At 39.3% G+C, this 11,670-nt stretch overlaps 1 protein-coding gene across 5 annotated transcripts in view; it reads right to left on the bottom strand.

The window, feature by feature from the left end:
* Positions 1–624: 624 nt before the first annotated feature.
* RRM2B (ribonucleotide reductase regulatory TP53 inducible subunit M2B) overlaps positions 625–11,670 on the bottom strand; it is a 37,676-nt gene continuing 26,630 nt past the window's right edge. For 2 of the 5 annotated variants that reach the window (XM_005215608.5, XM_010812159.3), the window contains exon 9: positions 3,267–7,210. In XM_005215608.5, the coding sequence (XP_005215665.1) occupies positions 7,058–7,210 (153 nt within the window). In that variant the 3' untranslated portion in view covers positions 3,267–7,057. Of the gene's footprint in view, positions 1,347–3,266; positions 7,211–11,670 lie in introns of those variants that run through there. The other 3 variants (XM_059874489.1, XM_025001872.2, XM_025001871.2) reach the window with 3 other exon arrangements.

The raw sequence follows: 11,670 nt of genomic DNA, 5'->3' as shown, positions 1-11,670 counted from the left end.
CCAGGACTGAAATCCCCTGTGGGCTCCTGCTGGGAGTTTGCCCTTCTAAAGGGCCAGTGCTGAGCGTGAGTTTCTTGCATGTTTCTGGGCGCCATGCTCCGGCCAAGCAGCCGAAGCTAAACTGGAAACAGAATAGTCCCTTAAAATCTAACTCCTCAGCTCCTGGGTAAAGAAGCAGCACCTGAGCTGAGAAACCAGTGGCTCAAGGGCGCCACCATGAGGAAGCCAGGAGATGTGACCCCAGGCAAAAACGTTTCCTGAATCTTCCAGAGCGAGTACCACCCACAGGAAGCCAAGGGCTTCCAGCAGTAGAAGGAATAGAAATTTGGGTGCACTCAATGAAAACATGGGATTTAAAGCCACAACAGCTGGGTTGGAGTCTTGCCTCTAACTTTTACTAGTTGTGTGGACTTGGGCAAGTAACTTGTCTGAGCCTCAGATCACTTAAAAACTACCGGTTTGGCTGAAAATTTCCTTCAGGTTTTTCGAAAACCCCAAAGAACTTTTAGGCTAAACCAATATTACTATGATACAGTAATTCCGCATAAAATCAGGGAGCCATTGAAATGATTGCAATAATATGATTGCAAAAATCACCTTATGGTATGTACAAAGAATATTTTATTAAGAATTAAGTGTTCAAAATACAGTGAAGCACACATTTTTCCTCTTAGAACCTGGACACCGTTGTTACTGGTGAGGCACCATTGAGAGCATACTCACACACACTGGAGATGCTTTTTTCCTATGATGTGTGAACATACCAACCTGGAGAAATGAACAGAGAGCAGCTATGGTTGTGAGAGGTGGCATATGGGGCAGAAAGCCCAGATGCACAAGTCACCTAAAAAGGTCACGTAAAGCAAGGACAGCTGGGTTTTTTTTTTTTTTTTTTTTATTGCCAACTGATCATACAGGCCTCAGATACCACATTCTTTTGAAACAGTTGTGCTCTTCTGAGACTCACAACTCAGCTCAGCTCCTCTCTTGTCCTCCAGACAGTACTTCCCTTCCACTGAAGACTCAAACACCTGGCTCTCGGGGTCCACCCAGGTGCAGATTCCAGACTCTCAGCTCCTGGACTGAAACACACATGAACACCCAGTTTCTTTCCCGTCACTTGGTTTCCAGAACCATTTTCTTCTCTAACTATGGTCCTTTTGGTTGCAAATCAAGAAACCTGGGCTTCCCGGGTGGTACTAGTGATGAAGAATCTGCCTGTAATGCGGGAGACACAGGAGACAAGAGTTCGATTCCTGGGTCTGGAAGCTCCCGTGGAGGAGGAAATGGTAACGCACTCCAGTGTTCTTGCCTGGAGAATCCCATGGACCGTGGAGCCTGGGGGGCTACAGTCCAAAGGGTCACAAAGAGTTGCACAAAACGACTGAGAGACAAAGCACACACAAGAAGCTTAACTTGAACTATCTCAGGCAAAATATAGGCTTTTATTACCTACACAATGAAAAGCAGCAAAGAATTGGGATAAGATTGGACTTTGCCATTAGACGTAGGACCTTTTCTCTAGCTTTGTTATTAGAATAAAAGTGACCTTTTCCCTTTAGTTTCATTTAGAAAACACCTTAGCTAAGGACCTGGCCCCGCGAGGATCACACACATAATGCTGTGCCCAGATGCAGTGTGCTTTGTGCAGACGAAGGAGCTTTGGCAGCCCTGTGAGAATCATGTGGTGGGAACAGAAGCAAGACCTCCCAGGGTTAAATGGCTGTTACTCCTGGAAGGGGGAGCAGAAGAGATATTCTCCTCGATCACTCTCTGCTTGTAATGAAGCAGAAGTCATGCATAGAAATTTATATCCTGGATTCTACTGCCAACTTCTTAGGTTCTAGGTTCAGAACTCCTATATTGTTAATCTTTTCTTCTGAGAATCTCTAAGTGCCCAGAGCCCAAAAAGAAAAAATACATGAGAGCGGTACTTCTTTGGGGAGCAAGGGTAGGAGCAGAGCGTGGAAACTGTGAAAAAGCAGTTGTGGAGAATGGAGAACAAGTTCACCGGGAAATTGTAGTATGATTGTCAGACAGTGCTGACGTAGGTGCTATAAACTGTATGTTTGGGTCCCACCAAAATTCATATTGAAACCTAGTCCCCAAACAAAAAGGAAAAAAAAATTTTTTTAAATGAAACCTAATCGCCAGTATGATGGCATTTGGGGGTGAAGCCTTTGGGAAGTGAATGGATCATAAAGGCAGAGCCCTTATGAATGAGATTGCTGTTTAGTTGCTAAGTCATGTCTGACTCTTTTGTGACCCCATGGACTGTAACACACCAGGCTCCTCTGTCCATGTGATTTCCCAGGCAAGAATACTGGAGTGGGTTGCCATTTCCTTCTCCAGGGTATCTTCCCAACCCAGGGACTGAACTCATGTCTCCTGCATTAGCAGGCAGATTCTTTAATGAACTGCACGAGGGAAGCCCATGAATGAGATTCCATGAAGTTGCTCAGTCATGTCCGACTCTTTGCGACCCCATGGACTGTAGCCCACCAGTCTCGTCCATCCATGGGATTTTCTAAGCAAGCATATTGGAGTGGGTTGCCATTTCCTTCTCCAGGGGATCTCCCCGATGAATGAGATTAGCGCCCTTGTAAAAGAGCCTTCAGAGATCACCCCCTTCATGTGAGGGCACAGCCAGTAGACAGCTGTCTATAAACCAAGAAGCAAGGTTCACCAGACATTAGATTTGTTAGCATCTTGATCTTTGACTTCCTAACCTGGAGAACTGTGAAAAATAAACGTCTTGCTTAAGCCACCCACTCTACAGCAGTTTTTTGTATAGTGGCCCAGATGGACTAAGACAGTAGGTAATCATGAATGTAAAGTAGATCCAATTTGTCTTATACGACTTTTTCTCTAGCAGTATTTGGCTGCAGGGGTACAAACAGGGAAAAACTGGATTGTTGTTTCATAACAGAATGGAGAATTGCTTTGAGTTTTCTCTGTAAGGTAGAAAACGCAGATAAAGAACAGAGTTCAGGGTACTGATAAGAATGTTACTACTAGTAATACGATATATTGTAGAATCTCAGCTGGATACCAAGAGACAGGAAGAAAGGCTCATGGATTGAGAGAAAGTAGATGAGAGACAGCTGAAGGGGGTGCCACTTAGGTCAAAGAGTGGTAGGAGGAATAGTTAAAGTAATACCAATATGTTTATCTGTATACACAAATAGAAAATATATACAGTCCTTCACTAGGATAGCCCCTGCACCTTTAAAGAAACATTCTTACTCAAAAGGCCATACACGAAATGACAGAGACATGATACGGTTTATTTCAACGTACTAACGCAAAACAATGAACAAAACAACTCATTTGTCAAATTGCATATATGCAGGGTTGGCTTGATTTCACCATAATGTAAAATACATTAAAAATATTTGCATATACCACATTCAATAAAGCTTTCTATGTACATAGTAGATACTTGCTTTGCTAAATGACCAGACATTTGGAAAAATCCAAACACAGTTGTCAAACAGAGTCAAATACATAAGATTCTTGTAAACTTAGAAAAAGACTGAATTGTTCTATTTTTACCTGTATAAAAAAAAATTCTTCAGCCTTTCATTTTCACCTGTATTTTCTTTAATAGAATCAAGCCCCAAATTTGAAGGCTTAAATTCTTTCATCCTAATGCCTTGGGACTATCAGATTTTCCTTTGAACCTGTAGCTGTCTAAAAAAAGAGCAGACCATTTAAAGGGAGGGAAAAATAAAGATATCCAGATTTCCAATCTGTGCCACTCATGTAGATTATGAAGAGTTCCTGAGTTGGCTACCCATTCACTCATCTTAGTTCAAAAACATAACAGCTGATTACAGGATTAAACTGGCATTCTCGCAGCCCATCAGCTTTCTTAATCACCAAAAATTATTGACATGTGGCCCTTAGCTTAATCTGAATAACTGTAATTTAGGAATTCTATGACATGATGTTAGCATATTTAAATGCAAAATTCAAAATTCTGAATATTAAAGAATTTATTTTTTAAATATATAAGATGGTGTGTTTTCCATGAACAAATGAAAATCAAAATGGCAAAAGAAGCTGAAACATCTGAATGTTTCAAAATGAGTTAAAGGAAGCATTTCATATACAAAAACATGACTGAGGTAAGCTTAAATTATAAGAACAGTTGTTTATTTCACTTCATACGTAACTGAACAGCAAAACAGCCCTGTCTGACGCACTGGAGCAAACAGTCTTCCTGAGTCCTTTCAAGTCATGATTTCTACATGCTACAATGAAACATTTTTAATAAATGCAATTTGTCATTGAATGACTAGTTTTTACATTCTTAAATAATAAACTTAACTTTAACTACTATAGCAATGATTTAAATACATGTGCTGTTAAAACAAAAAAGTTATAAACATGTTCTGAATTACTTTCTTTGCTTGTGAGATAATATCAAAAAGAGATTCTACAAGTTCTTGACTCCCTAAGAACTAAGAACCAAAATACTAAACATAATAAATAAATATGAAACCTGGAAGCTCGGAAAAGGGGATAGAGTACTGAATATAATAAACCAGTGTATTATAAAATCCAGTATTTCAGTATTAAAACTTCATCTCACTACAGTTAGGTTTATTGCTATGGTAAATAAGCTTCATATTAAGGCACCTGTCATTACCTATGAGAAAGAGGTGGATTCAAAACAAAGGGCATATACAATCTAAAACTTTTTTCTTTTATTCTTATGTCACTACCGATATATTATCAACTTTAAATGTAAGTTTTTGTGTTAGCAGTAGATGAATATCTTTGAACTACTACCTGAATATAGTTATAATGTTTATGATACAATAATTAATGTATGTGATATCTTAATTGAACTATATGATACTTTAATGGGAAAATAGGCAAAATCAAGTCAAGATGAATAGAAAGGACTAAAAATTAGAAACATGGTAACTTCTAAGAAAAAAACGATATATCATAGTGACAGTGACTACGAGCAGATCTTGGCCAAGCCATTGAACCTGACTGAGCCTCACCCCCTCCATCTATAAAATTCCAATCCTGCCTGCTCTGGCAAACTCATAAGGCTGTTTTGAGATCAAATGAGGTGATATAAAAACACTCAGCAAACTCTGAATCCTTGAACAAGTATATGGTATTATGATAGGCCAAAATAGCTCATTTCCGATATTCTCTCTAACAGATAAAGTCATGGCCTGTTCCTTTGCATCCACTTGAAAACTCCCCGTTTTAATGCATTAGGTAGTTGTGGACTGAATGGAGCAAAAATTATTCAAAGAGAAAATCTCTAATCCTTATTAACCAGAATTGTACGCAACAGTTGGCTGTGAGTGGGGAAACCCACTGCTTGCTTAGGCTCAGACTACCTCTTGACACTTCCCTCCCATAAAGGGAGCAGACTTCTCAGAGACCTCGTGGGCTGGCCTTTCCTCAGTCTCCCTCACCATCTGCTGTCCTGGGACATGCATAGTTCCAGAAAAAAATTGAATCTCAATAACAGCATAAGAGAGTTTTAGGAGTATAAGAAATATAGCTGCAGTCAATTACAGGGACACTTCTCAGCTTGGCACAAAGTGGAAATGACTCAATAATCCCCACCAGGCCCTCCCTTGCTTGGTCCACAAGCCCTTCTTCCATGTAGAAAATAGTCCTGGGGCAGCTTTTTCCAAACTATGTTCTGAGGAACATTAGGTGAGATGTTAACAGGTGAAAAACAGATCTTTGTTAAGTAGGTCTGGAATATGCAGTGGGGTATACATTGATGTCCCCACTCTGGTACTCTTGCCTGGAAAAATCCCATGGACGGAGGAGCCTGGAGGCTGCAGTCCGTGGGGTCGCTAAGAGTCCGACAGGACTTAGCGACTTCACTTTCACTTTTCACTTTCATGCACTGGAGAAGGAAATGGCAACCCACTCCACTGTTCTTGCCTGGAGAATCCCAAGGACAGGGGAGCCTGGTGGGCTGCCGTCTATGGGGTCCACAGAGTCGGACACGACTGAAGCGACTTAGCAGCAGCAGCAGCATACATGGATGCACTGCAGAATTTCTCAGTGTTTGACGTACCAACTCCACATTCCAAAGAGGAATGGAGCACAGAACATTTCCCAAACTCATTTGACCACAGAATCTTTCTTTTTCTCCCCACAAAATACCTAGACAGGCTAACAGCTCTTACAATACTCTTTGAGAAATGCCATTCTAGCTAATTCACCCTGGTTTTAAACATTTCAGGGCTACATCTGGCTAAAATGATCCTTTTGATTTCTAAAGGAGCAGAATCATTTTGCTTACAAGGTCAACTCTCATGAAAACGTCAAGGATTCCACTCTTAAGTATTCTGCCCAAAGCAGCTAAGAACCAAATGTCCTTAACTATAACGCTGAGAAATTCAAAGAAGTTATTCTCATGTTAAAGAGAAGTACAATCTTTTTGAGGAAATATTTACATTCTTCTAAAACATTAAAAACACAAAGATCTAATTCTAGATCTTAGGACCTAGAATCACAGTTACTTTGAGGAGATGGAGAATTTTATCCCATCACTGCAATTAACACTATTAATAACAATAATAATAACAGGAGAGGGAGAAGGGGGAGAGAGAGAGGAGGAGGACACAACAGCAGTATTGGCTGAGACCCATGCTGTGTCTCATCCTCATACACGCTCTATGAATTTAGGACCTGCTATCACATTCACCTTAGGGTTTACATTCATCTGAGGTTTAGACAGATTAACTGACTTTCCAAGGGTCACACAAAGAAGGACAGAACCTCAAATTCTATCTGACCCCTCACCCCATGCTCTTGACAACTACGGAATGCCATCTTATATTTTAGGGATGAAACAAAAGCATTTGGAGGTCATACTCTGACTGATAAACAGTAAAATTAAAGGGTATTTCTATAAATCCAACTTGATTGATATTTGGTTTCAGATTTCCTTTTGAGCAAACTCCTAAGCCCTAAAGGAGATACTTTAGGTTTGTGTTTTGTTTTTAAGCAGAGAAAAATAGGCTGTTATTTACCAATGATTAGTTTCGATATGAGGAGGGTTTTAAAAATCTGCATCTAAGGTGAAGACATTATCTGTAGTTTCTGCCATAACTGCAAAACGCTGATACTCTGAAACTCGTTTCTCAAAGAAATTTGTTTTTCCCTCTAAGGAAATGTTTTCCATAAAGTCAAAGGGATTTTCTGCTTGAAAAACCTGAAAAGAAAAGAAATATTGTTAGACATTCTGAAGAAGCAAATTGCATCACATAAGAAGAGCAACAGATAACTTGGGTCTCCCAACACCTTGTATCATCACCTGGAGATCACATATTCCCTAGGGTCCTGGAGGCAGTCAAGACTGATACATTTTAGGATGACTAAGATCGCCTGCTAACCTCTTAAAGGAACTATACTAGCAACTCTGGTATTCTCAGAAATTGAAAGGAAAAAAAAGATTATATCAGGAAATAGAAGATTTAATACCAAACTAAAATGTTTTCACAGCTTGAGAACTCTAAAACACCAAAGGTATTATAGGCATTTTCCACAGGTATTACTACTATGCGAAGAGCCAACTCATTAGAAAAGACCCTGAAGCTGGAAAAGATTGAGGGTGGGAGGAGAAGGGGGCAACAGAGAATGAGGTGGTTGGATGGCATGACTGAATCAATGGACATGAGTTTAAGCAAACTTCAAGAGATAATGAAGGACATGGAAGCCTGGCACACGGCAGTCCATGGGGTCCAAAGAGTTGGACACGACTTAGCAACCGAACAACCACCGCTAGGCTGTCACATCTACATGATACCACAGAATATTACATTATCAACAATGTACTGTGGACCTAAATGCTTCTTAGTTCACAGGAGACGTGTAATCTTCAAACTGCTGTTAAGGAACCATGATCAGGGAAGACAGACTAAATGCTATCTATTGTAACCCCAAACAAAAAATGGAACACATGTTGACAAGAAGCTTTTTCACTGCTTCTGAATTCAAGAAGCAGGCTTGGAGATACAGCTTGATAGGCATACTGATGATTCATGAGGAACAATAAAAGAGAATTCTTTAAATTTGGAATATTCAGGCAGTAATTATGAATATCACAGAAAAGAACATATTCGAATAACCCAATTAAAATGGGCAAAGGATCTGAATGGATAAATGCTTCTCTAAAGAATACCTACAGAAGGTCAATAAGTATATGAAAAGATGCTCAAAATCATTATCCATTAGGGAGATGCAAATCGAGACCACAATAAGATACCGTTTCATACCACATCACACTAGGACAGCTGTTGAGGCTTCCCTGAAGGCTCATATGGAAAAGAATCTGCCTGCAATGCAGGAGACCTGGGTTCAATCCCTGGGCTGGGAAAATCCCCTGGAGAAGGAAATGGCAACCCACTCCAGTATTCTTGCCTGGGAAATCTCATGGACAGAGGAGCCTGGCAGGCTATGGTCCATGGGTCGCAAAGAGTTGGACATGACTTAGCGACTAAGCACACAGGATGGCTGTAGGTGTGTAATAAAACAGACAACTTATTGTGGTCATCACTTCATGATGTATGGAAGTCACATCATTATGCTGTATACCTTGAACTTAAATGACACTATATGTCAATTATATCTCAAAACTGGAAGGAAAAAAAAAAGACAGTAACTGTTGGTGAGGATGTGGAGAAACTGGAACCCTCATATACTGCTGGTGTTAATATAAAATGATGCAGTGGCTTTGGAAAACAGTCTGGTAGTTCCTCTAATGATTAAAGATAGAGTCACTATATGACTCAAGAGTTTCACTTCTAGTTATGTATCCAAGATAAATGAAAACATATTTTCCCACAAAAACTTATACAAGAATGTTAATAGCAGCATTATTCATAATAGCCAAAAAATGCCAGCCAAATGCCACCATCAACCAATAAATGGATAAACAAAATGAGGTATAATCATACAATGCAATATTATTTGGCCATAATAAGGAAAAAAGTACTGATACATGCTAACATGAATGGAACTTTAAAACATTATATTGACTTTGTATATACCATATACCAGTATACAGTATGTACTACATATTGTATGATTCTATTTATATGAAGTGGGGATTACAGAATAGGCAGATCTAAAGAGACAAGAACTAGATTAGTAATGCCTAGGCTATGGTGGGGGCTTCCCTGGTGGCTCAAAGGTAAAGAGTCTGTCTGCAAGGCAGGAGTCCGGGGTTCGATCCCTGGGTTGGGAAGATCCCCTGAAGGAGGGCATAGCAACCCACTCTAGTACTGTTGCCTAGAGAATCCCGTGGACAGAGGAGCCAGGCAGGCTGCAGTCCATAGGGTCACACAGAGTCACACGCAACTGAAGCAACGAAGCAGCAACAGCAGGGCTACGGGGGATGGAAGAAGCAAAGGCAAGTGGCTGATCGCTAACTGGGATAGAATTCTTTTGTGGAGTGATAAAAATGTTCTCAAATAGATTGTTGTGATAGTTGCACAACTCTGCAAATATACCAAAACCATTGAATTGTTTTTCAATGTTTTTCAAATAATAAAAAAACATTTATTAATAGGCATATTGCATGTTCTGTCATTTATATCTTAATAAAGCCATGTGTATTTTTTCCCCAAAAAAAAGCAGACATGCTGGGTGTGGTTGATGTAGTGGAACTCTGTGAAACTGTGTCAGAAACAGTGTTCAAGGCAGTAAACATGTGAGTTTTCACTCACGGCAGGAGACAGTGCAAAGTACACTGGACAGTGGTCATAGGTTCACTAGACTTTACAACTGAGGCTCTTCCCAATCATTCATGGCGGGAGCAAAATAGCTAAGACCAGCCTAAATCAAGCAGCTTGGTTTTGACACACTGAAGTACTTGAATATTTATTGACTAATCCAAAACTAAGTTGAAAACAACATTAATGTGGCTTCTGCTTAGAATTCTTATGTGACAACCATTCGCTAATTTAAATAACCTCTTATTTTACCAAAGTGTGTCGGTCCCTCAGTTGTGTCCAGCTCTTTGAGACCCCATGGACTGTAGCCCGCCAGGCTCCTCTGTCCATGGAATTCTCAGGCAAGAATAACTGGAGTGGGTTGCCATTCCCTTCTCCAGGGGCTCTTCCCAACCCAGGTCTCCCACATTACAGGCATATTCTTTACTGTCTGAGCCACCAGGGAAGCCCAAAAATTATCATTATAAGAATAATTTCTTTTCTAGCTCCTTGAGTTCAAAGTTTTTTAGCTTATGCATTTTAAATTATCTTGCTTTCTTAATATATGCCTATAAGGATACAAATTTTCCTCTGGGGATCTGTTTGGTTGCATTCTACAAATTGTGATATACAGTAATCTTATTGTCATTTAGTTTATATTTTCATTTTTAATCTCATTTTAAAGGACACAGTTTTGACTTCTAAGTAGATGGAACTTTCTGGTAATCTTTTATTATTCATTTCTAATTTTATTGCATTAAAATCTAAGAGTCAGTATAATTTCTGCTTTTTGGAATTTACTGAGATAGTTTGAAGGCCTGTGGAGACTGAGGTTTTTGTACTGTGTCCAGATTTTCTCCTTAGGAGGCATGTTTTGTATACCTACAATTAGCAAACTTTCCAAGGAAGACTAGACCCACAGGTCTGTAATTTTCCAATAAGTAGAAGGTGGATGTGTGGGTGTAAAGATATGGTGGTGGGTTAAAAGACAGTGAGTTCATTTTAAGGCTGTAAGTAAGCAAATTAATTTTATTATGATAAACATGTAACTTAGAAACAGAAACAATTTCTTTTAATACACAATTTATAAATTTCAGAGGTCATATTAATATAATTAAAATCTTTGTTTATCTCATTAATGATCAGCAAAAGAGACGATCTTGCAACAAAAACAATATAAATCGTGATATTTTACAATTTATAGTTACCAAAAACCTTTGTCCCATCTGATTCTCATCACAATATTTTTGTAGCTACCAGAAAATAAGTGCATTATCAAGAGAGTTAATGATTACCCATAAGCATCATGGATTTTATAAGGCTTCTCAATAATTTAAACTTCCATTTCCATGAGAAATCAGAACCTAACATTTCTAATTAACAATAGTAATATACAGGAGATTGTGATGAATGTTACACTTATGATGAAAACAACGTGACCACTGAGTGTTCATTTACTGTGTGTGTGACACTATTATAAGTGCTTCAGGTGCACCAACTCATCAGCAATCACTTGTGGTGTGTGTGTGCTCAGTCGTGGCCAACTCTTTGTGATCCTGTGGACTGTAGCCCACCAGGCTTCTCTGTCCATGGGATTCTCCAGGCAGGAATACTGGAGTGAGTTGCCATTTGCTTCTCCAATAATCTGTGGTAAGGATTATTACTATTATCTTCATTTTACAGATAAGGAAACTGAGACAGTGGTTAAGCAATTTGCCTAAGGTCACATTGCTAGTGAGTGGTGGAATCAGGACTCAAACCCAGTTAGTCCGGCTGCAGCCTCCATCTCATGTGAAAGACACACATGAAAATTCAGGTACATTATCTCTGATAAACAAGAAATAACTTAAAGACAACTGAGTTCAAAGAGTCAAATTATGACAGCTAATGTCTTCCTAATAATGATTTCCTATTTAAAAATATTAACCCTCAAATTACAACACAGACACATGGGGATCTA

Source organism: Bos taurus, chromosome 14 (assembly GCF_002263795.3).
Source record: "Bos taurus isolate L1 Dominette 01449 registration number 42190680 breed Hereford chromosome 14, ARS-UCD2.0, whole genome shotgun sequence".
Classification (NCBI taxonomy): domain Eukaryota; kingdom Metazoa; phylum Chordata; class Mammalia; order Artiodactyla; family Bovidae; genus Bos; species Bos taurus.
Note: the sequence above shows the minus strand (reverse complement) of the source record. Positions and strands in the feature narration are given on the sequence as shown.